This window comes from Geotrypetes seraphini, chromosome 2 (genome assembly GCF_902459505.1).
Source record: "Geotrypetes seraphini chromosome 2, aGeoSer1.1, whole genome shotgun sequence".
Lineage (NCBI taxonomy): Eukaryota > Metazoa > Chordata > Amphibia > Gymnophiona > Dermophiidae > Geotrypetes > Geotrypetes seraphini.
In genome coordinates, this window is record NC_047085.1 from 41,959,541 (window position 1) to 41,986,136 (window position 26,596).

Sequence of the window (26,596 nt, forward strand, 5' to 3'; positions counted from 1 at the left end):
AGAAATACTGATGTGGCAAACCTATCTTCTTCCAAATGAATTTTCACATCCAGAAATGACAACTCCTTATTGTGGAAATACTCCATGTGTTGGAGCACATTCCTGTTACCCCATGTATGGGCAATGTGAAGAGGCTTTTGTACCAGCATGAACAGCGCTGCATTTTCTTTTTGGACACTATATGGCCTAATGGCCTTAATCAGCGGGTGGAGTGGGTGGCATTTTTCGGATGAGTGGCAGTTTGAAGGATGAATGGCAGTTTTGTGGACGAATGGCAGCTAGGCTTTTAGCTGCTGTGATGAAGTTGCAACCTGGAAGTAACACCGGAAGTTGGATCTTGCAGTTCTTTATAGCAACGGGCAATTCTTGTGCCTGTGTGCACGGAAGAGGAGCGGAGTTTTCCAGCTGATATATTCCCTGAGGAAGCCTTTGAGAGGCGAAAGAAGGCTCTTGTTGGAGGATTGGGCATGGATTCTGGACTGTACATCTAAGTGGTGCCATGGCGTTTCTATCGGTAGTCTGGCCAGACATCTTCAATCAACACAGCACGGCGTTTTAGACCATGTTTCCCAAGCTAAGTAAAAATTTTTGATTTTGCTTTTCCTGTGCACAGTGATGGGTATATTACCCTTTTGATAATTACATTTCAGTGGTGGTGGAGTTTTTTGCCAGTGATAGTAAATTAAGCAGCTTGAATCTTAAATCAGTATTGAAAGTTGTTTGCTGCCACGTTGAAAATTTTGAGGCTTTTTCTCCACTTTGTTGTAAAATGTTTATCGTGGGTGTGTAGCCCATCTCTGGCGAGTAATATTTTTGTAGATTGATTTTGGGGATTTTTCTATTACTCTATAATTTTTTCTTGTGAGACTATGTATTGTTCCCCATGTTCAGCATCTCCCTTCTCTATGTCTCCTAAACACCCCTTTCTAGTATTTCCCTTGTGCCCATCTCCCTGCCTTCATCATTTTGTCATTCTATGATCCCTTCCCCCTGTGTTCAGTATCACTCCTATATATCCCTATACCCCTCTAAGTCCAGCATCTTCCTTTTATGTTCTTATTCTTCTCTCTATGTCCAAATGCCCTCCCATGTCTGGCATTACCCCTCTGTGTACATATACCAACCCCATGCAGCATTCCCCTTTTTGTCCCTGTTCTTATGCTCCCATTCATTCCCACCACCTCCCCTCTTTTTCTACATCTCCCTGTGTCCAGCTTCTCCCCTCTCTTATACCAATGTGTCTCTCACCCTCTCTCTTTCCTCCGTCCCTCCTCTATGTTCAATATTTCACTCACTCTTACTTCTTCCCCTTGGTTCAGCTTTTCGCTTTCCCTTTCTTTCTCTCATCTCTCTCCCTTCCCTCTAGTCCCCATCCTATGGGTCCAACACCTCTATCCCCTCCTTTCAGTGCCCAGGTATGGGTTTGGCACCTCTCCCTTCCCTCCAGCTCCAGTCCTCCCATCACACAGGCCAAGCATCTCTTTTCCTTCCCCCAATCCCCAGACCAGGCCCATCAACTGTCTCCCTTCCCTTCGGCTCCATCTCTGGAGCCAGCCTGTCATGGGTCCAGCAGCCCAAGCAACCTTCTCCTTCCTTTGCGATTACAGCAGCAGCCCACCACCTCGCGGGTGCAGCAGCAGCACCCCTCCCTCCCTCCTGATCACGGATCCAACAGCTTCCTCCCTCCTGATTATGGGTCCAGCAGCCCCCACTCTCCCAATTGCGGGTCCATCAGCCCCTCTCCCTCCCGATCACGGGTCCTGCAACCCCAGCAAACCCTGCCCCACAGTTAAAAAATGGCAATAAACCCCCCAAAACCCTCGAGCCTACAAGCGTCATAAAAGCTTCATCGAAAAAAGAGGCAACGTCGCAGGCCTGCTCCGGGACCTTCCTCCGGCTGAGTCCCTCCTTCCGATGTAACTTCCGGCGAAACCGCTAGTAGATTTCTGAAAAAGAAAAAATTAAGCTGTCTCTTCTGTAAGGCCATTTAAAAAAATTATTTTAGCTCATGCGAAAAACCTGGGCAAGGGCGTGCCAAGGCCCCTTTGTTCCACAGTTTAGTAAAAGGAGTCTTTAATGACCCGTACCTATAGCCATATGACAAAAAGGTTTGACCTGAGACTTTAAAAAAAATAGCACTTTATTACTCATTTTATTTAGCTACTCCTTTTCAATTATTAAAATTTATGACCCACTTATCAAAGTAATCTTATGTTGAGAACAAAGTACAGCAACTTGCGCTTGAACATTACAGTTCAATGAGCTATGGCTTGAAAACCAAATATCCCTTCCAAGGTAGGACTAAGGGACACGTAAACTAGGCATATGCCTAGGGCTCAAGTCCAGCATTAGCACCCACAATATTTGGAGGAAGGGGGGAGATAAAGCCATGGTAGAAAACCTAAATGAATTTTTTTCTTGATCTTGACATTTATAGACCACAAATCTACAAATTCGAAATTGTTTACAATAAAAATATTTATAATGTAGAGTAATATAATCAGACAAAAGCATACAAATATCATATTAAAACAAATCAAAACATAAAATATATAATCAGTATACATAACATAAGAATAGTCTTACTGGGTTAGACCAATGGTCCATCTAGCTCAGGAGCCCATCTTCATGGTGGCCAATCCAGGTCACTAGTACCTGGCAAAAACCCAAGGAGTAGCAACATTCCATGCTACTGATCCAGAGCATGAATCACTAGGCACTCTGTTAATAAATGTGAAAGAAGGATATTCATATATACTCTCAGACACAATAGGATGTAATCCCACTGCTAACAGTACTTCTTTCAGAAATGCTTTTATAATTGTATTTTAGGGTCCTCAGAGGGCCACCACACACTCAAGTCATTTCATTGTGTGGGGCTTTATGCTCCCATTCGTCATTGGGCCCATACTTCTTATTTAAACTTTTATTAAGGTAATTTTGAATATAAATACTAAAAGTACTTAGCTTTAGGTTAAACGTTAGTCGGGGGGGTAGAAATATCCGCCAACATGTTTCGCCCATACAACTCCGGGCTTTATCAAGACTCCCTCACCCGTTCATTATCTTTAGTAGTCATATTACTGCCGCCATCACGTCGCTAGCGACTACTAAAGATAATGAACGGGTGAGGGAGTCTTGATAAAGCCCGGAGTTGTATGGGCGAAACATGTTGGCGGATATTTCTACCCCCCCGACTAACGTTTAACCTAAAGCTAAGTACTTTTAGTATTTATATTCAAAATTACCTTAATAAAAGTTTAAATAAGAAGTATGGGCCCAATGACGAATGGGAGCATAAAGCCCCACACAATGAAATGACTTGAGTGTGTGGTGGCCCTCTGAGGACCCTAAAATACAATTATAAAAGCATTTCTGAAAGAAGTACTGATCCAGAGCAAGCAGAGGCTTCTCCTATGTCTCTCTCAATAACAGACTATGGACTTTTCCTCCAGGAAACTGTCCAAACCTTTCTTAAAACCAGCTACGCTATCTGCTCTTACAACAACCTCTAGCAATGCGTTCCAGAGCTTAACTATTCTCTGAGTGAAAAAATATTTCCTCCTATTGGTTTTAAAAGTATTTCCCTGTAATTTCTGGAAAGAAAATCATCGAGGTTAAGAGCCTAATCTTCCCTTCCAGTACAAAAGAGATATGAGTCCTGACAAACGAGACGTACCAAAGCAGTCTCCTGAGTTTAGGGTAGGGCAGATGAGCCTCCTGTTAGCACCAAGGACCCAAATGCGGTGTCCATTTGTGCTGCCATATCTACTCTAAAACCCTGAAAAAGACCATGTAGCTGCCCTACAAATCTGTCCATGAAGATGCCATGCTTCAGGTGGAAGGCGCTTTTAAAGAAAATCAGCAACTGTCTTACCAATGTACGCAGATTCAATGGTCATGCAAATCCATCCAGAAACGACAGCCTTTGAGGCTCACTTTCCACGAAAGTCTCAAGAGCAGGATGAGGAATATAGTAATAGCAGAAAGCAATGCAATCAGGGCCCAATTTAAGATTTTGGTCCCCATGAGCAAGAGCAAGCAACAGATCCCAAAGATAAGAGAAGGCTAGGGTGTCAGACAGTGGCACAGAGATGGGTGGGCCCACGTGGACATAAGCCCAACCTGGCCACCCACTTTGGGGTTAAGCCCATTCAGCAGTAGCGGACTTGAGATGTGGTTGGCAGGGACCCTAAGCAAGCCCCAAAAGCTGAGAACTCCCGACTTCTCTCTATCTCCCATGGCCTGCAGGTCCTCCAACATCTCTCAACTCTCCACCACCCCTCCGTACCTTGCAAACACTTTAGTTGTTCACCAGCAGCAACTCATGCACACTGTTTGCGCCAGCCCCAGAGCCTTCCCTCTGATGTGGTCCCGTCTATGCAGAAACAGGAAGCTGTGTCAGAGGGGAGACTCTGGGGCCAATGCCAGTAGCATGTATAAGTCACTGCTTGCTATCGGCGTGTTTAAAATGAAATGGGCAGGGGGGGGGGGGTTGAGAGACCAGATCATCTACAGGGAGGGGGGATGGGGAGAGATGCTTGATGGGGGAGCAGGGTTGTTGTGCCCACCCCTTTTGAAGCAGTATATGCACATGGCCCCAAACTAAGCAGAAGCAGACTCTTCTTTGGCCTGGGTATTTGGCACCTTCAAAATGTGGTGCCCTGGGCAGTGGCCTATGCTACATGTGCCCAAATCCATGCCTGGAGCAGCTTTCAGTGATGGCAAAATGTTGGTATTGCCTCACATTTTGTATAGATCCCAGCAAACAATGACAGAATACATTTAACAAAAAAGGGTCTGATTGCAGAGATGTGATGAAAAAGGTAGCTGAAACAATAAGCAGGATGCATCTGTTCAATAGAAAATCCATTTGTGTACAGGTAAGTCACTCAGCCTTTGTTTGAGAGGATGTCAGATGATTGTCAGGTTTGAATCCTTTCATTTCGACCGCTCAAAGTTTGAACAAGTTCCTTATTATTCATCTCAACAATGAAGAATTAAAAATAGCTTGTGCAGTTTTAGAAAAGCCACAGAGCAGATATGGGGCTCCTTTCATGACGCCGCATTAGCGGCTTTTATCGCAAGCACCTTTTTTAGCGCACGCTAACCCCCACGCTAGCCGAAAAACTACCGCCTGCTCAAGAGGAGGCGGTAGCGGCTAGCACGGTCGACAAATTAGAGCGCGTTAAACCGCTAACGTGGCTTCGTAAAAGGAGCCCATAGTGTAGAGTGCAACAGATGAAACGACAAGGCGGAGGCAAAATACAAAGGAGCAACCTTATGTAAAGGCCTTACATAGGCCTGGATGCACTAATAATAATGATTTATTTCTTATATACCGCTATACCGTGAAGTTCGAAGCGGTTTACAATAAAGATACATTTGACAGTACAAGGGATAGAAACGGTTTACATTAAAGATTCATTTTGTCAGTACATGGGATACAAGTGGGTTACAATACAAGTGGTTTACTATCAAGATGCATTTTGTCAGTGTAAGGGATACAGGTGGGTTACCATAAAGATACATTTAGTCAGTACATGGGTTACAATAAAGATACATTTTGTCAGTACATGGGATGCAAGTGGGTTACAGTAAAGATATATTTTGTCAGTACATGGGTTACCATAAAGATACATTTAGTCAGTACATGGGTTACCATAAAGATACATTTAGTCAGTACATGGGTTACAATAAAGATACATTTTGTCAGTACATGGGGTGCAAGTGGGTTACAATAAAGATATTACTTCAGTACATGAGATTCAAGGTGGAAAGTATAATTAGTTTCGGGCCTTGGAATTAGGGGGCGAGGTGGAAGGGTCATGGCGAGGAAGAGTTGGGTATGGGAATTTAGAATTTGTTAAACAGTCGAGTTTTCAGGGATTTTCTAAAGTCTGCGTATGTAGTGGCCTCAAGTATGGGCTTTCCAAGCCATGTGTTCAGCCTAGCTGCCTGGAATGATAACATTCTATCTAGAAACTTTTTGTATTGTAGAGATAATCACTAATACCAACTGGATCGCTGTTGGCCAATTCTCTGGCTGATTGTGGATGAGCAATCGATGCACCACCGAGCTGACATGTAAATCATCTGAGCAGAGACTCGCCCTAATCTCATCCGATCGATCACTATGAGAGCGATTTAAACGCACGCACAGAATATTCCTGTTGGTTCATGCTGCAGTGTATGCACCTGTTGTACGTCAGTCATAGGTGTGGTTTATTTGCCTGTGCCCCCTATGCCTGGAATAAATTACCCGAGTTTGTCCATCAAGCCCCTTCCGTTGTTTAAAAGCAGACTGAAAACCCACCTTTTTGATATAGCCTTCAATCCTTAACCCTACTCCTTTGCCCTCCAACCCAGCCAGCTGATTAACCTTCCCCTTAACTGTATCCATGACATCCTGTTTGTATTTGGGAAGCAGAGCCGAGATTGTGATGTCATAATGCCTCATTCCACCAATAAGAGCCAACCTCATCAGTGATGTCACAATGGCTTGGTTGCCCTATACTCCCCTCTGCCCTCCATCCCAGCCAGCTGATTAACCGTTCCCCTTAACTGTATCCATGACATCCTGTTTGTCTGTCTTGCCTGTTTAGATTGTAAGCTCTTTCAAGCAGGGACTGTTTTCTTACTCTTTGGGACTCTGTACAGCGCTGCATGCGTCTGGTAGCGCTATAGAAATAATTAATAGTAGTAGTAGTCATAAGTGTACATCATCGGCACGTGTCAAAGGCATCGGCCACAAAGCATTGTTGTCGTAAAATGCAATATAAAGAATGCCAGTAGAGATTTTTGGGAGCTGTTGGAAGTAGCTGTTCGAAGCTGTTGGGACAGAGCTGTTCTAAGGAGATATTGAAAGGAGTTCGAAGGTGGTGTTGGAAGGAGCTATTGAAGACTGTTGGGCGGCGCTGTTGTAAAAGCAAGCAGTGAGACAGCATTTATACTTTTCCATCCTGTTTTCTGTTTACCGCTTTTTTTCATATTGGTTTTGATGTTTATATAGTATAACTTCGATACAGATTCTACTTTCAGGACTGAAGAGTCGGCAAGGATCCGTGAGCGACTGGTCTTCACCAATCGCTCTTTTTTGGATCGGTAAACCCGGTCGCTATTTCTGCTGGCAAAAAAGCCATTTTGTGCATCGATCACTCACCTAGTTTGCACGGCATTTCAATACTAATCTCATCATTTGCATGCTCGGATTGGAGAATGAGCGATTGCTCGATGAAACACACAGCCAGCAGTTTTGTGCATCGGGTCGGGAAATCCGATCGATCGCAAAACCTGTCAAACCGGTTTAGCAATGATCGGTAGACGATCGGTAAGTTTGGTGTCAGGTCAAAAGCGCGCTGGGACAAAGGCGCGCCGCAGAAAATTACAGTTTTTATGGCTCCGACGGGGGGGCGTGGGGGGGAACCCCCCCCACTTTACTTAATAGAGATTGCACTGCGTTGTGGGGGGTGGGGGGGAGTTGTAACCTCCCACATTTTACTGAAAACTTCACTTTTTCCCTGTTTTTAGGGAAAAAGTTAAGTTTACACTAAAATGTGGAGGGTTACAACCCCCCAAATCCCCCACAACGCCGGCATGATCTCTATTAAGTAAACGGGGGGGGGGGGCTCCCCAACAAAACCCCCCGTCGGAGCCCCTAAAAACTGTAATTTTCTTCGGCGCGCGCCTCCGTCTTGCGCTCAGTTGTCGGCGCGCGCCTTTGTCTTTAGCGGGGTTGTCTATGAACCGGTAAGTTTAGTGCATCCTAGATAGTCTGTTTGGCAAATTCCTGCTTCAGGGGTCAGAGTGATGTCAGAACAAATGAAATCTTCCTGTGCCAGTTCCACAATCACAAGATTAAAATATCAACACAAGAGTATGAAACACAATTTTTATGTGCTACTTAATTCCTCTGATCTGCTCTTTTAGAAAAATCATGGCCTTCAGGTTATAAGGTTGAAATCATTGAAACATACATCACCAAAGAGAAAAGTATTATGAAATTAAAAATATTTGCATTGGGACATAAGCACATTGGAATAGCCTCCTGCTCCAACAACTTACAATACAGAAAAGGCAGAGCTTACAGTATTGAAATGGCATACAGTTCTAACAGTATATAATAATTAATACACAGATAGGTGACCAAAAGTATGAATTTATCTCTTGAAAAATATATACAAAAAAGAAAAATGGGAGTGCCAGGGAAGCAATTGGAAGCCTCAAATTTACCATAATTCATGTAAACCTAACCAGACCAGGCACTTCAAACTAATGGAAAAACTTGATTTATAGTAGCACAGTAGGTGATGGCAAAAAAAAAATCCCAAAAAAACAATTAGCCCATGGATTTATGTCACTGCTTTGTAGTCATTGGATGAAAGGTGGTCATCAAACTAGGGCTATCATATGGCTTAGAAGGAGTTCAGATTGAGACATCTGTGCTTTTCTTCCATTGCTTTTATTGGAAGTAAAACTCAGATGTCTCAATCCATCCTCCTTTTTCTGGAGCCATATGGTAGCCCTACATCAAACATACAAATAAAAAACTCAGTTGTAACCATAGAAGATGGACAAATTGTAGAAAATTGGCCCTTATCCAAGCCAGTATTTTGTTTGTTTGTCTTTGACTGCTGACCACCATAGTCTGGAGCGGCCCAAGATTATCTAACACCCTAAGCAACCCTTTCCCCAATATTCCAGCATCTTCCCTCCCTCCCTCCTTCTCACTCTCCTGCTATGTCCAGCATCATACTTATTTATTTATTTAGTTGATTTTCTAGCTCGTCCTCCCAATGGGTTACAGGTTTGCATACATAGTAAAAGGAGAGCAATAAAGTTACCACTCTACCTCCATCCTGGCCCCAAGCATGAAACACAATACAGGGCCTTTGAGTACATGCAAATGCTCTAGGCCCGCCTCCTTCTGCTCATTCTGATGCAAACTTTCTGTGGGAGGGGGGGTGGGACACGACCAGCCCTGGGCACATACAAGTACTCAAAGACTACTGCTGCTCTCTTGCTAACTGTGCTGACACTACACTGCTCCTCCCCAATGCTACTGCCCTTGGTGAAGGCCTAGTCCATCTTTTGGTCATGCTGGCCCTGACCATAATGTGTTTTCAATACCAGCAGGCAGCTCATATACAAACCTTTCTGTTATTTTGGAATGCCTGATCTACTTATATTATGTGCCAATTTTGAGGTAAAAGATCTCCAATAGTTTGTTAAATGAGCTGATGAAGTGATACTGTAGAGTCAAAACCAAGAGAACTGTGGACATGAAGTACTTGATGACATAGTTTATTGGAGTACTTCTTCATAAAAATTCCAAATGGTTAAGGTAGTAATAACACACAGCAACACAAAGTGGAACACAAGGTCCTGGAGTTGCAGGAATTGAGACAAAAACGTATTTATTCCTCAAGATGCCTTGCAGTCACAATAAACTGAACGTTTCATCAGCTTTCGTGCTAGATGCAAACACTGCTTTAAAACTTTACGGTACAGACCATATAGTGTCAACGTTACAGTCATTGAAATTCAAAATCCTATTCAAGGTTCAAGCATTGGACCCCTGAGGCAGACAAAGCATTGCCGAAACACGGCCCGTGTAGGGTCCTGTTTTCATTCTAGGAACCTTGAACCTAGGGAGTTCAAACTGTAACATCTTGACACAAACTTTGTGTACCTTAAAAGTATTGTTTTTTTATTTACCTTCAATCATTGTGACAACAAGGCATCTTGAGGAATAAATACATTTGTCTCAATTCCTGTGACTCCAGGACCTTGTGTTCCATTTTGTGTTGCTGTTGATACTTTCGATTGTGGTGTGGAACATTGGTCGCTTCATTTTGGGTTTTGTTGCTTAGTAATAACACATCACAATGAATAGTGGTGCGGACCCAATACAGTCTGTATTTTGGCTTTGAACGCCTTCTTCAGGGGTCCGAATTCCAAATACTACTAGACTTAAATATGCTCAAAAGCATACAATGATGTGTGATTAAAAAAAGACGTTGATGTGAAAACGTAAAGATAGAGGAATGCTTATGAAGAAGTACTACAATAAACGGTGACATCAAGTACTTCGTATCCACAGTTCTCTTGTTTTTTGGTTTTACCTTGGTTTCCTGTATATCTTGTTGGTGTTCTTTTGTTGCGATACTGTAGAGTACCAAGCAAGATGGGAAAATAGGAGAATATAGGATGAATGATAGTTGACTGTAGATTATGTGGATGGTGGTCATTCTGAGGTTAACTCACTTGTAAGACCGTAGTGTATTTCTGTACAAGATTTCTAGGTAGGTCTGCATAGTTCGGAGTGAGTAGCTTTTTCCTTCAATTTCTGCACTAAAAGGTAATGAAGGAAGCACACTGTGCTGGTTTAGCTAGTGACCTTCCATGGGCAGATAAGAGCACAGCAACTTCAGGTATATTTCAAGTTCAATAAAATTGTGATACAATCGCAATTTCGGAATTCAGAGCATCAAGACATCATCCCAAGAATGCACACAGTGAGGAGATAATCTTGCATTTGTCTTCCAGCCAACCATCCGACGCCATCACAATTTTGATGCGGAACGAGATGCCAAGAAGCTTCACAAAGCCTGCAAAGGGATGGGTAAGAGCACTGGCTGCAGTCCTCGACTGTACTGTAGGGTATGCGGTTCATTCAGGGATAAACATCAGCTCACCATCTGGTGTACAGAAACATTCATCTGTGATTCACACACATACAGGGAAACACCCCCCCTCCCAACACATCTGTTTGCACACACTCACAAATTCATCCCCACAGGAACACACATAGGGCTTGATTCTCTAAAGGACGCCGATCTCAGCAGCTGCCTAAGAAGCAGCCACCAATCGCCTCTTCTTTTTCTAACAGATGCCTTATTCAAAACATCAACTGGGAAGTCCCAACACGTTTTCAAACGTGAATGCTATTATTCACTCTTATTTTCTCACGGACCTCAGTGGTACCGTCTGCATGCCGCTAGACTTTTAGAACATGCAGAACTATGGCACCCCTAATCGTCATGGGTCCCTTATAATGTTTTTCATTTTCATAAATACTTTGTATATAATTTATATTTTTAAATATGTCAGTACTTATCTTAGGCTACGCGGGTGGGGGTAAGCACTCCGACGTAGGCTACGTTTCGCCCCGCAGGGCTGTATCAAGGAAATCCCCCTCAAATCAACCTGCTCATGCTCCTCGCGTTAGAATTTCAAGACTGTCTTGAACGCAGGGGAGCATGAGCAGGTTGATTTGAGGGGGATTTCCTTGATACAGCCCTGCGGGGCGAAACGTAGCCTACGTCGGAGTGCTTACCCCCACCCGCGTAGCCTAAGATAAGTACTGACATATTTAAAAATATAAATTATAAATTATATACAAAGTATTTATGAAAATGAAAAAATTATAAGGGACCAATGACGATTAGGGGTGCCATAGTTCTGCATGTTCTAAAAGTCTAGCGGCATGCAGACGGTACCACTGAGGTCCGTGAGAAAATAAGAGTGAATAATAGCATTCACTTTTGAAAACGTGTTGGGACTTCCCAGTTGATGTTTTGAATAAATTGTATTTGGGGAAGGCCTGAAGATTTCTATAGCCATTGATAATTTCTTGTGTTTACATTTAGGCCAGTATTTTACAGGCCTACATTTAAGGCCTACAGAGACACATAGGGATGCTTACGGATACCCAAGGCCACTTCCAGTGGAAACCACACCCACACCGGCCTTGGGCATGCATAAGCATCCCTATGCATCGGCATAGGCATGAAACAAATGCCTACAATGTAGGTGTAATTCGCCACATCCATTTTTTTTTTTTTTTTTTAAACATGCATCCTGACTGGCTGGTGAGTTGGCGGTAGGATGCCTACCATCACCTACAATTGGAATGCTGTTTGCAGAATCAACCCCGATCGTGTACAAATACATATATACACAACACACAGGAAGCACATAGCAATATACACACTCACTCATAGACCCATCCCCACAGAAAGAAGTTCTCTTTGGCATAATGCAAATGCTATAGCAAACATTGGCAGTAAATTTGGGAGAATGAGGGCATAGTCCGCGTGCCCTGGCTTAAGACTGAGGTTCATTCCTATCATGGTATGTGCAAAACTAACCCACTTGGATAGAGTTACCAGATGTTTCAAATGGAAAATCCGGACCCTTAGACACGCCCCAGGCCTGCCCAGTTTCACCCATCCCCGCCCCACCTCCACACTAGCCCCGCTGCCGGCATCTTCCTTTCCGCCCCCGCCCCCTTCCCCCCCCACCGTGAGCCCCTTCCCTCGTGCCTCTAATTTTCCCTGCACGAGCAGCATTACGAACTTCCTGTCTGCATTGGTGTCACCTCTCTCTGACATCACTTCCGGCCCCGCGCCTAGGAAATGATGTCAGATGGATAGCCGACATGACAAGGGCAGCAAGGTTATGAGGTTGCTAGCACCTGGAAAATTAAAAAGGTACAGGGGAAGAGAAGGGAGGGCCCGCTGGGCAGGGAGGGCGAGGGGGTGGATAAGAGGGCAGGGGAGGAGCGCCACCCCCCCTCGCAATGCCACTTCACAGCTTAGTAAAAGGGGTGTGTGGCTCATGTCCATGAGGGATCTGCCAATGGTAGGCCTTTGTCTTCATGCCCCCTTCCTAAAGAAGGGCCCTGGAATTCTCTCTCTCCATCGAATTCTGTTCATTCTGTTATGCATCTGGTTAGATCTGGTTGTTCTTTGCGTAATCAGCAAAACGGGCCAACATTCTCTTTTGGCTTTTATAAAAATGGAGTCTGCTCACAGTGACCTTCGGTTCTTCATAACCGGAAGGAAAATGCCACAGTCTGAAACTCCTCATCCCTTCTATCTACTTCCCCTATGGCCCCCCCAAAGGTTGAGCACTGTGACTCTTATCCACATACAGTAGGTGCTGACTCTAAGATGTCACTTTGCAATAACACAGCTCACTTACCTGCTCCATACCCTACGAGTCATTGATGAATTGCATTTTTTATGTCAATTGAATAATTGCAGGGACAGATGAAAAGACCATTATTGAAATCCTTTCAAATCGATCATCGGACCAGAGGCAAGAAGTTAAAGTGAAGTTCAAGAGCATGTATGGCAAGGTATTTCAGAGATTCTGTTACCCGAGGATATACTCATAGTTGCAGTATAAGCACCCCTACAAGAAGTTTAAAGAAGAATGAACAGGAATGAAGTACTGTATAGGGATATAAATGTACTTGAATTCCCAGAGCTGGCTTCTACTTCTGAGGAAGACAGGCAGGGGTAGTTAGTGGATGCTGAGGAAACAGCACTCACAGCCGGGGTCTGAAGGCAACTATTTATTTAATTTAAGTATTTATATACCACTTATAGCCTAAGTGGTTTATATTCAGGTACTCAAGCATTGAGAAAGACGCGGGGGAAGCCACTGCTTGCCCTATATGGTAACATGGAATATTGCTACACCTTGGGTTTTGGCAAGGTACTAGTGACCTGGATTGGCCACCGTGAGAATGGGCTACTGGGCTTGATGGACCATTGGTCTGACCCAGTAAGGCTATTCTTATGCCCTTTATGTTTCCCTATCTATCCTGGTGGGCTCACATTTTACCTAATAGGGGCAATAGGGGGTTAAGTGACTTGCTCAGGGTCACAAGAGTAGCATAGGGTTTGAACCCAGAACCTTAGAGTGCTGAGGCTGTAGCTCTAACCGCTGTGCCACACACTCCCACTATATCACTGAGATAGAAGACTTGACATAATGGCCGGGCTAGAGAAGGGCTAGAGACTCAAAATAAGGGGAATCCCTGGGCACCTGTGAATATGTGCCCTGGGAAGCAGAAGCAAGCAGGTGGAAACACATAAACGGACAGAGCATCAGTCGTGCAAAGGAAATAGCTGGGAGGATGGGCTAGCTTAGAATTTATGAGCACAAAAGGAAAAATCGAATAAGCAACCAAATTGGGGAGTAGTGAGGAAGCGGTTTGGGGATAGATGGAAAGGATAGTAGACATGTTGGGGCTGTTCTAGGAGGAACTGTGATAACTACCAAATAGGACAGCTCTGTAATGAGTCTTGCAAAAAGGAAAAGAAGTTCTCCAGTGACTAGAGAAATGGCGACAAAAGTAGACGTGGGGAAGGGACACAGTCAACCAACAGTGAGAACAATCCATTTATTAAAAGTACAACATATGTAGCATATATTATATATATTATATATATATATATACACACACACAGTACTCCCCTGATATTTGCGGGGGTTCCATTCCAGGAACCCCCGCAAATGTCAAAAAACCGTGAATATGGTTTTTAGGCAGGGGAGACGGGAGAGGGCAGATGGAGAGGCAGAAGAGGGTAGCCGGAGCACCGGCAAGTGAAGGAAATCATTCGCTGTATGCTCCGACCGCCTCTTCCTGTACCAAAGTTGGGCCTCACTAATCAGGAGCTGCTTTGACACACAGCTCCTGATTGGTGAGGCCCGACTTTAGTACAGGAAGAGGCGGTCGGAGCATACAGCGAGTGATTTCCTTCACTTGCCGGTGCTCCGGCTACCCTCTCCTGCTTCCCCTTCACAGTTGGAAAATACTGCGAATGACCGGGACCGCAAACCGCGGACCGCGAATTCACAGAGCAGCACTGTATATAGCAAGCCTAATAGAGAGTCCATTAACCCTTTTAGTCCTGGAGCCCAACACGGTCCGTGTTTCAGCTGGAACTGCCTTCGTCAGGGGTATGTGGCTGAAGCCTATAAAACAGAGCAGCAAGAATGTGTGTTCACATCTATATATGAGAGAAAACCATACAAATAAATAACTAGAGAAATGGCATCACGTTTTCATAGACTGTGTTCCACTAAGGCCCTCTTTTACAAAGGTGCGCTAAGCATTTTAGCGCGCATTTAGCCCGCGCTATATCAACGCATGCGCTAACTGCTAACGCGTCCATAGGATAACATGAATGTGTTAGCGTTTAGCGTGCGCTAATATTTACTGCATGCTAAAAAGCATAGCACACTTTAGTAAAAGAGGGGGGTAAGCTTTTTTACCCTAAGAATAAGGATCAGGGAGGGGGAAACAATGAATCATAGCTTTATAGTAATATGCATAACAAGGTAGATGACAGCAGAAAAAGACAGCAAAAAAAAACAACCCAACCCAATCAGTCCATTCAGCCTGATAATTGTTGATTATTGTCCCAGGAATACTTGAATTTTAATTTTGTCCCAGAAATGACTGACTTTTGATTATTGATAACCATTTCTCATTTTTTAAAGATATAATTAGTCCATATCTGGCCCTGAAATTTTGCAGGATGATACAATTGATATCCCTCTAGCCCAGCGCTTCCCAACTTGGTCCTGGAGCCAGTCAGGTTTTCAGGATATCCACAATGAATATGCATGAGATACATTTGCATGCACTGCCTCCATTGCATGCAGATCTCTTTCATATTCATTGTGGGGACCTTGGGAAACACTGCTTCAGCTTATCTTGACTCAATAAGTCACATACCTCACTTTTCGCTCGGTGGTTGATCTGTATGGTGCCTCCTGTCTCTGTCAATTGTGTTACACTACTAGACTAACACAGCTACCCTTTCAGAAGCACTAAGTGGTCCTTTTATTAAGGTGCGCTAACCGGTTTATCACATGCTATATTATTAGCACATGCTTTATGCTAAAGCATGGCATGTACTAAATTGGTTAGCACACCTTAGTAAAAGGACCATTAAGTAAAATGTTAGGGTGGCAAAACATTTTCTTTAATTAAAGAACAGACATTGTCTTGATTTTTTTTCAAAAAGACTGTTCAATAAGAGTCATTCTCTTCTTAAAATATTTTATCTCTTCTTCCTATGCTTTAATTGCCTCCCCCCAAAAATCTGAATTTGCTCGTAAATTTGAAATGTAATTGCAGAAACCTAATTAACCTGGAGAAACTTTGGACATGATTTCTGATATCTTAGAACAGATTCTACCAGGAGGGGGATGAAAAATGCCCATTATCTAATTACAGTTGGAAAACTGGCCAACAAGTAGCAGAAGTAGTCTTGTCAGTCAACCCAACTCCTCCATATGCCTAGCATCATACCTGTAATGCTCCTGTTCTATAGGCCCCAGCGAAAAGGCCTCTCACAACCCACTGATTTCACCTAAACTCAAGATAACACATGACTTTACTGACCTGCCTTAGTACTTATAAGATAAGAAAGGCTTTTTATGAGGGGAGGGGAGCAGAATTGGATAAGAAGATACAGAGCTAGATTCACTAAACGTGGCGCTTCTTGGGCGATCTGACCCGCTCTGTGGCTGGCTGACTGATCCACAATGCATCCTCATGCAAATGGAGGCGATCGGAGGCACGCCTCACACCGATGACATGGATCGCTGCTGAGCAATCCCGCCACATGCACAGACCATCTTCTTCGCCTGTAGATGGTCTGCGCATGCGCTTGCTGTCCTGTCCTTCCTGTTCAAAGCTGCCTCCCGTATGTAAAACCCTGTGCTACACTCATCTTGCTCTTCTAGTCGCTTCATTAAAGTGTCTTGCCTGCTTATAAATTTTTAAAAAACCCAGCATATAAACCTTGTTTGATTCCTTCAGGTAAAACCTGTATGTATCTCTGCTCGGTGACTCCCTTTGGGCGATGTACTGTGCGTGTGTATGCGACGCTCGTGACTCCTGCAGAGAGCAACTGTATAACAAGGGCGCTGCCGGCAGCGCTCGCCGCTCTCCCCTTTCCCTTTCCTGCCATCTCAGCTGACCATTGCCCGCAGCGCTCGCTCTTCCCGTCCTCCTTCGCTGTAGTGCAGCCCCGTTTTAAACCTGCCGGTTAAAACCACGGGCTCGCACTGCAGGGAAAGGTGGCAGAGAGCAAGAGAGTCGAACACTTGCTGCGTTGAAGCTGAGTGAAGAAAAGGACACCATTGGAAACTACTGTAGAGTCGGGGCAGGAGACGTAATGGGGCAGGGGTGTAATGGGGCAGGGACGTGAGCGACTGGCTTCTTTTTGGATCGGCCAGCCCAATCGGTGTTCCTGCTTGAGTTTAGTGAATCGCATCCTTCCTACTTTGCATGCCGTGTCCCCTCATTTGCATGCGCGGATCAGAGGTCGATCAACCATGAGGTTAGTGAATCAGGTCGGAGGAAAATCGGGTCGGTGGCTTAGTGAATCTAGCCCATAGTCTCAACATTCTCCCAATATAAAAAGTAGTCATTAAAGGGAAAATTCAGTAAATTATGGCACCCAAAGTTAGGTGTTGGAAATAGGGTTACTAGATTTTCCGCTTGGAAAATCTAGACCCCCCTAGGCCCGCCCAGATCATCCATCCCTGCCCCATTACACCCCAGCCCTTTCCCCAATCCTGTCCTAGCCCCACCCCCAGCTGCCTGCTGGGACAAAGTGCCGGTTTTTGAAAAGCCGTCCGGACCCCCAGATACATCCGGATGTTGGATAACCCTAGTTGGGATGATCCACATTAAGCAAGTATTCTGTAAGGAGCATTCTGCATGGAAAGACCTTTACAGAATACTAGCTGAGCATGCATTTTGAATCTAATTCTATAAACGGTTCCTAGATTGATAGGTGCCAAGGGAAACGGCACCCAACACGTCATTTAAAGTTAGGTGCCATTTATAGAATCGAGTTAGGCGCCAGTAGGCATCAAGGGCTAGCATTTTGCAGGCCTACATTTAAGGCATCTGTCTCATATCTGTGGAGACGCATGCTGACACTTAAGCCTGCCCAAGGCCACTTCCAGGTGAAACCATGCCCACACCCCGCCTTGGACTTGCTTAAGCGTGGGTATGTGTCTCCATAGATGCACTGCAGAGGCCTACAATGTATGCATCCTGCCTCAGTCACTTTTATATTAATAACGTCCATCCCAACTGGCTTCCAGACGGCAGCAGGATGCCTACCACTGCCCGTAATCGGGACACACGTTTCAAGAATCAGGCCCCAAAAGCTTAGGCGCCAGTATATTAGACCAGGGTTTTCTTGGCCTAAAATACGGCACCTAACTCATTCATGCCCAAACTCTGCCCTATAATCACAAATACTTTTAGGGGAGGCACTTCCATGTAGACGCCTACATCGTGCCTACCGAATTAGGCACCTTCTCGAAAATTAATTTAAACATTTTTTTTAATCGTTTTTAATGGCACTTTCCAATTATCAGCACCAATTTACCAAATTAAAAAAATTAAGTTAGGTCCCTAACTCTGTAGGCATCCCAATCTGGGCGCCTACCAGTAGGCACCATTTATAGAATCAGGGCCTTTGCGCCTAACTTTGGGCGCAAGCTTTTATACCTTCCAAAAGCTGGTGTAAATGCTTGCGCAATTAGGCCCAATTAAATGGAACAGACTGCCTGTGGAATTGCGCCAGCAGAAGAATCCCTCCGCATTTCAGTGTATGTGGCAGCAGCATCTATTTATGCAGGCTAATTGTCAATATGTCTCAGTACTCTGGACTCTTTTGACATTGGTCTGCTGTTTTGGTTTTGCGATTATATTTTTAACGTGCGTGTTCTTTTTCTGTATCTCGCCTTGAAATAAAGCAGGATATACATTTTAATAAATGAAATGAAAACATCGTACCTAATTTCTGGGAGCACTCCTAACCCAACCATGCCCCTCTCCCCCCCATGGCCACGCCTCCTTTGGAGTTGCACACTATAAAATTTAGGGCATAGGGAAGATCCACGAGTAACTCCTAATTACTGCCACTTAAGTGCTTGTTAATTGATTGGTATAGCCTAACCAGCTAATTAGGATCTGCAGTCTACAGTCACTCTACACCAAAATTGCACGCCCAACTTTGGTTAACCTATACAAAATCTGGCAGTAATGACTTTATTTTAATTATGTACTGTCTATATAAAAAATATACATCTGCTCATTGGCTATGAAGAAATTTTACCAAACTATTTTCAGCGCTCTTCTTGATCACTCTTAATCATGCATGTATGATAATGAGAATTCTGTTCTTTTTTTGTTGTTGTTGATGCGATTCCGATAAACACTTCTGTAGGACTTGGAGGATGTGTTGAAAAGTGATCTCAGTGGAAACTTTGAAAAGACAGCCCTGGCGCTCTTGGATCGCCCATGTGAATTTGATGCCAGAGAACTTCGGAAGGCGATGAAGGGACTTGGAACCAATGAAAGTTTACTGATTCAAATACTTTGCACAAGAGCTAACCAGGTAAATACATTTCAGACAGAGGGGATTCATGTGCAAGTCAAGTCCTGGAGAATTCCTTTTACTGTTTTTACAAGAGGCACTGCCAAACAAAAAATACTTTTTCATGAATTGGATGCTGAATGTGGTAACATAGAGCCCATTATTCAAAAGGCTTTAACTGGGCAAGAGAGGATTGTGCCTGGTTCAGCCCTGTTGAGATGGACAATATTCAGCAGTAGGCAGGGTATGGCAGGGATCAGCACACGACCACAATATAGCCCCGGCATGCTTCCCCAAGAGGGAGGAAGTCCCTGTTGTGGAGAGCTTACCCTGTGTGTAATGGTCAAGATGGCATAACACAAGTAAGTATTCAAAAAAATGAAATCAAATTTATTTATCATTCAGTCTTGGTACAGAATGCAAAGGAAAAAGAATCCAAAGGTATCAACAACAATTGCAACAAAAAAAAAAAACACTGCTGCACTCACCAGCCTGGTCTGGTCAACTCCCGAGTATCCAGTTCATGTCCCAGGTATGTCCTGTTGCTTTGTCAATGGCAACAACAGTATAGAACACAAGATCAGTACTATTCAGTCCTTTTAGCACAACAAAAAAAACCCCAATATCATCACAATACTGAGGATCTTCGCTCCTTCTCATGTGCTCAGGAGCACAAGGATGGTGGATTCACCAAAACAGCACCTTGCCAATGCAAAAGTGCAAAAGTAACCTGCAAAACCCTCCACATAGAGGACAGGCAAATCCTGCCCCCAACCTTCAGATCTTTAAGCTCCAGAAAAGGACAAAACCAACTGTTCAGTTACTCACAGGCTCAGCTCTGCTCATCTGCAGCCAAGCCTCTGTTTGCAGCGGCAGCCATCTTGGAACAAAAAAAACTTCAAACCCCCCCCCCCTCAATTTACAAGCAGTTTTTCTTTTCAACAATCACAGTCTATTCACCACCCAAGATAGTGGCACTTTCAGCCAAAAACATTTCTAGAGGCAAGCAATTCCCTCAGCAGTAAAGCAGCAAAACTAAAAAAAAAGAAAGAAAAACTTTTGCAAAACCAAACAAACAACCACTTTAGCTTACTTCCATTGCCTCAGAAAGATGAAGTTCAGGCAGGGCATTCCATTCCATTGCCTTAGGTCCCTGGTTCTTCAGGTAATCTTCCTCTGGGTTCTGCATCTCAACATCCTCTGGTGGCTGGGATGGTGGAGGCTCCTCCAACATGGGAGCTTCCCTGGGCTGCCTGCTTCTCTGTGACAACCAGTTCTCTAAATGCTGCAGAGCTGTGGTGCCACACCCAGCCCTGCACGGGGAAGGGCTTCGTGCAGCTCTGGCTGCTTTCCAGCCTTAAAGGGGCCAAACCTGATTTTCCTAGGCTATGATTAAAGTTCTGTCGGGTCTCAGCCTGAACTTCATATTCTTGTTCCTGGCCTGGACATAATGGTCAGCCCTAACCAGCTTAACAGGGCGATTTCTGGGGTTCCTGACTGGCACAAGGCTGGTAGAGGAGTCGGGCTTGTTACATTATTAATGATTAATTAGGTACAGAGCTGGGCTCTCACTGTTCAAATGAAGCTGAATGAGTCCAAAACAAAACTACTTTGGTTAGCCCAAAATTAGATCAGCTTCCCTCGCTCATTTCATTACCTTCTGGACCCACACTGCAGATTGAATTCTCAAGCAATGTTTTGGGTGTCATTATTGACTCCACACTTTCATTTAATGACCATCTCAACTCTCTGATTTAAAAAAAATGGTTTTTTTTTAGTCTCCACATGTTAAGAAAAGAGAGATCCTGCTTCCACCAACAACATTTTGCTGTCCTTGTACAATCAATCATCTTTTCCAGGCTGGACTACTGCAACTCCATCTATCTAAGTCTAACCAAGCAAAGTCTCCAAAGACTTCAGCAGATCCAGAATACTGTGGCTAGGTTGATCTTTGCAAAAAGCAAATTTGATCATGTTTCCCCGCTTCTGTCAAAACTTCACTGGCTTCCAGTAATCTCTAGGGTTCACTGTAAATATGCCTGCCTAACATTCAAGATCTTGCATGGTATTCTTCCTCCCCTAATTTCACTATCTTGGAATTCTGCGAGACCTGATACTACCAGATCCATCCAAAAACTTAAACTATCTTTCCCTTTGTTAAAAGGCATTATCTATGCTGGAAAATTAGGGCAATCTCTGCTGCTGCTGCCAGAAGGATTCTGGGCTGTATAAAGAGAGGCGTAGTCAGTAGAAGGAAGAGGGTGTTGATGCCCCTGTACAGGTCATTGGTGAGGCCCCACTTGGAGTATTGTGTTCAGTTTTGGAGACCGTATCTGGCGAAAGACATAAGAAGACTTGAGGCGGTCCAGAGGAGGGCGACGAAAATGATAGGAGGCTTGCGCCAGAAGACGTATGAGGAGAGACTGGAAGACCTGAATATGTTGTGACAGAGCCGGTACCTGTATTTTCCGGAACCCGGTCTCTGCTCACCCGAGCGCAACTCCGGCGTGCTTCCGATGAAGGAAGGAAGTCCTGCTGGTATATCCTTACTTGTCAGAAATCAAATATAAAAATAAAACAAATCCGCTTTACTTGTTCACAGTCCCTTTATTCAGTGAAGCGATGATGGGAGCAACGTCTCCCTTAAGCATTCAAAGTCCAAGTAGAATGCTTTATCCAAATATCCAAAATAAAGTATGGAGTGGACCCACCGGAATGGGTTTACCACTGCTACCTTGAATCAGGCAATTCAGGTAAGTAACAGTTCAGTATTGCAATCATTAACAGAACTTTAGAGGGGTTGTCTTTACCTTTAAGAAGGCAAAGGAGCCTTTTTTTCCCTCACACAAGTTCTGGGCCTCCAAGCTCAGCAAGTCTTAAAGCTTGGCTGTAACCAACAGAGAAGCTGTTGGTGGGGGAGGGGAGTAAAGGAATTCACTTATCACTTTTCTGATACTTCAGAATGCCAATAATGGCCCCACTATCCCAACCTGGATCTTAAGTGAATTCTCCCCAAAATCACAACATTTACTTCCCTCACATTCACATACATGAGTCCCCAATTCAGGCCAATTGAATTAACTAAAAAAAAAAAAACACGTTTTTTTTTTCTTAGCACAAGTCTATGCAGTTTCCCACACACAGCACTACTGCACAACAATACTCTATCAACATAGAAAGCTCCTGCCTGCACAAACCTCCAGACCTGCCACTTATCCTCACTCCAGGAGCATGTCTTCAGGCAGTCCAAGGTTTTCTCCCCAATCCATGGGTTCAGGCAGAGCTGGCTGGTTGGCAACAGGGTCAGTGTCAGCTTCCTGCATTATCACATCCTCACAGTCAGGAACATAATCAGGAGAGACCCTTCCCTGAGCTGGCTCAGGGCCAACTAACTTTCCTCTCCTCAGAGCAGCCTCTATATTGTTCAACCGAACACACCCTGCTCTCTGAGGGGGAGGAGTTACCTGCACTGTTTGCTTGGTTTGTCTTGGGTTTTTCATTATGGGTCTCAGCTGAGAGTGAACAGGAGGAGGGAGGTTCCTCTGGAGCTCTTCTGAGCTGTTCTGCTCCCCTTCCTCTACTCCCTGCAGTTCAGCCTGCTTTAAGTTAAAGGGAAATACACATTTTTCCCTGGGACTAGTCACAATCCTATCCCCGTGGTTAGCTCGCTGTATGACTGGATAGGGTTTAGTCACCGGCAGCTCTGGGATGAGCGGAGCCACAGGGGACGGATTGTGACAATGTATACCCTAGAGGAAAGGAGAGACAGGGGAGATATGATTCAGACGTTCAAATACTTAAAGGGTATTAACGTAGAACAAAATCTTTTCCAGAGAAAGGAAAATGGTAAAACCAGAGGACATAATTTGAGGTTGAGGGGTGGTAGATTCAGGGGCAATGTTAGGAAATTCTACTTTACGGAGAGGGTGGTGGATGCCTGGAATGCGCTCCCGAGAGAGGTGGTGGAGAGTAAAACTGTGACTGAGTTCAAAGAAGCGTGGGATGAACACAGAAGATTTAGAATCAGAAAATAATATTAAATATTGAACTAGGCCAGTTACTGGGCAGACTTGCACGGTCTGTGTCTGTATATGGCCGTTTGGTGGAGGATGGGCTGGGGAGGGCTTCAATGGCTGGGAGGGTGTAGAAGGGCTGGAGTAAGTCTTAACAGAGATTTTGGCAGTTGGAACTCAAGCACAGTACCGGGTAAAGCTTTGGATTCTCGCCCAGAAATAGCTAAGAAGAAAAAAAAAAAAAAAATTTAAATTGAATCAGGTTGGGCAGACTGGATGGACCATTCGGGTCTTTATCTGCCGTCATCTACTATGTTACTATGTTACTATGTCACTGAGCTTGCTGCGGAATCTGGGCTCCTTCCAATTATTCTGAAAGCATCAGAAAACCTGGCTATTCTCAAAAATGTAAATCCCGCTACCCTCTTTATAATCACTAATTCTTATTATGTTTTTCCTTCCTTATTTTAAAATTCCTGTAAACCGGGCCAAGCTCTATCTTTATAGAGAGGATGTGGTATATAAACTTAAGGTTTAGTTTAGTTTAAATTTGGGTGACCTGTGCAGAATCCAGGGGTGAATTTCCCAAACAGAAAAATATATCAATCTGTGTCTAAGTTATCTTTAATTAAGATTTCTATTCCTTTTTGTTTTTCAGCAAATTGAAGCAATCAAAGAAGCATACAAGAGGTGTAAGTAGTACTCCACGTAAAGATGTTCAATTTTTTCACAATCAGAAGCCGTTTTCTGCAAGCAGAATTTTAAAACAATTTGTTTCCTCCTCCAAACAGTGTTTGACAGAGATCTGGAGTCTGAAGTTAAGAGTGATACAAGTGGATCATTGAAGAGTATACTGGTTGCCTTGCTACAAGTAAGTTTAATTCAGTGCGGGGATTGTTTTACAAAGCCGCAGTAGAAGGTGGCTTTAGCATGCGCTTACATGGGTCTCTCTCGTGTGTTATGGCCACTTTTTACCGATCGATCGCATAAAAAGTCCAATAGGAAACCAGCCCACAAGAAAGACAATAGTCATAAGAAGGAGTGGGATGGGACAACAGTCTTTCCCCACTCGCACCCTCCGCTCAAAATCGGAGATACACCTATGCATTCCCCCCGGAAGGTCCCTCCTCTCAGAAACTGCCTGCAAACGATCCTACAGCCACTTCATTCCACATCTCTGGAACCAACTCCCCCCTCAACTCAGACTACAGAACTCATTATTGACGTTCCGTAAAATGGTAAAGACCCTCCTCTTCAACTAAAGGTCACCCTCAGTCTACACCCAACCCTTATGCCCCACCTCTCTCTTCTCTCTCCTGTCTATCTTCTCCCTAAATTTCAGTATAGTCCTCTCTTAGTCTGTACTCTGATAAATTGTATCTAAACTCAAATAACTTGTATTTAAACTAAACTACTTATACTTAAACTCAACTCTTAATTTGCTGTATACTCTCTGTATTTAAACTACTGCACAGTCTTGTATGTCCAAACATTTAAACCTATTGTATATCTTATATGTCCAATTACACTCTATGTGTATGTTCACTTGTAGACCGTTCTGAGCTACTGGGAGGACGGGATAAAAATCTAAATTAAATAAATAAATAAATAAAATAAAGAGGAGCCAAAAGGACCAATGAAATCATATGATTTTATGTAATTTCATGCACAAAGGTATAGACCCGACACAGCACTGTGTTTTGATGTTGTTCCACCCCGCTTTTTACCGCTTCCAGAAAATGCTGCTTTTTACCATTTCTATTTTCCTTATTAATGGCCATTGCCAAAAATTAACGCATGGACTCTTATCACCACTTATTTTGTAGGCAGTAACTGGGGAATTCTATAAATGATGCCTATATTAAGTGCTGCTTGGCGCCCTAATAGCAGCTGCCTTTTGATGCCTAAGTTCGGGATCTGCGCCCATTTTTATTTTTTAATTGGCTTACTAGTTGTGGTAATTGACCATGCCAGTTATCAGTCAATCAAGTTTCAAGTTTATTTAAATTTGATGGTTCGCTTAACATTTCTAAGCGAATTACATAAGAAAATACATTTGGGGTAAAAACATTAAAAAAAGAAAATTAATATAATTGTTATTTTAAGTTAAAAACAGTGCTTTCTTATCTGACAATACGGACAAAACTGGATAGGATTGGGAAAGAACATTAGGGAAAAAAAGTTACAATATTTTGTTTCCTAGATAGAGGAGAAGAGAGTTGGAGGGGGAAGGGTAAAACAATAGGGTTGGGATATAAGTAAAATCAGAAATTTTTAAATTATCAGATAACCCCATTAATTAATCAATTTAGAAATCTGGTACCAAACTCTTAGAATGCCTAGTAATGCCTAAGAGGAAGTGCCCTCCCACGCCTTAGGACACCTAACGATGCCTATGTTTGAAAGTAGGTATGGTTATAGGCGAAGAATAGACATGGTTGACTTAGGAATCAGTAGACATTCGACAATGGTGCCGCCAAATTAGTCAAGTGAAAAGCTGGCCTAATCGACAGCACCTATATCTAGGATGCTTAGCAACACCTAATTCTGTTTAGACGCCGCTAGGCATGATTATACCAGGCATTGATTAACAACCGTGGTGAGCGGCACCTATAATAAATAAGATCTGCAGCATTAATAGAATTTGGCCTTAAGGGATCACACACTAATCAATTTGGGCCTGAAGGCAGATAAAGACCATATGACCTATCTAGTCTGCCCAACGATGCCATCCACTATCCCCTCCTCTCCCTATGAGATCCAACGTACTTGTCCCAAACTGTCTAGAATTCAGATACACTCTTCATCTCCACCACCTCCACTGGAAGGCCATTCCAAACATTTGCCATCTTTCCATGAAAGAATATTTTCTGAGGTTACTTCTAAATTTATCTCTTTTCACCTTCATCACATGCCCTCCCATTCCAGAGCTTCCTCTCATTTGAAAGAGACTTGTCTCATGTGCATTTGTGCCACGTATGTGTTTAAATATCTCTATCATATCTCCCCTCACCTGCATTTCCTCTAAAGGATACATATTGAGATATTTAAGTCTGTCTCCATGACCTTATGCTGAAAACTATCGACCATTTTAGTAGCCTTCCTCTGGACCAACTCATATCTTTTTGAAGGTACGGTCTCTAGAATTTTTACACAATATTCTAAATGAGGTCTCACTAGAGTCAATACCTTCTTTTTCTTACTGGCCATTCCTCTCCTTTTCGCTGTCACCTTTTCAATCTGTTTGGCATTATCACATCCAAGTCCCACTCCACTTTCTTGCACAAAAGTTCTTCACCCCCTAAACTGTATCATTCCATTGCGTTTCTGATGTCCAAATGCATGACCTTGTATTTCTTAGTATTAGATCTT

At 43.6% G+C, this 26,596-nt stretch overlaps 1 protein-coding gene across 2 annotated transcripts in view; it reads left to right on the forward strand.

The window, feature by feature from the left end:
* Window positions 1–26,596, forward strand: part of ANXA13 (annexin A13) — a 73,556-nt gene that overhangs the window by 21,273 nt on the left and 25,687 nt on the right. For both annotated transcript variants that reach the window (XM_033934880.1, XM_033934881.1), the window contains exons 2-6: window positions 10,549–10,624; window positions 13,050–13,144; window positions 19,062–19,232; window positions 23,883–23,916; window positions 24,016–24,095. In XM_033934880.1, coding sequence (XP_033790771.1) covers window positions 10,549–10,624; window positions 13,050–13,144; window positions 19,062–19,232; window positions 23,883–23,916; window positions 24,016–24,095 — 456 coding nt within the window. The remainder of the gene's footprint in view (window positions 1–10,548; window positions 10,625–13,049; window positions 13,145–19,061; window positions 19,233–23,882; window positions 23,917–24,015; window positions 24,096–26,596) is intronic.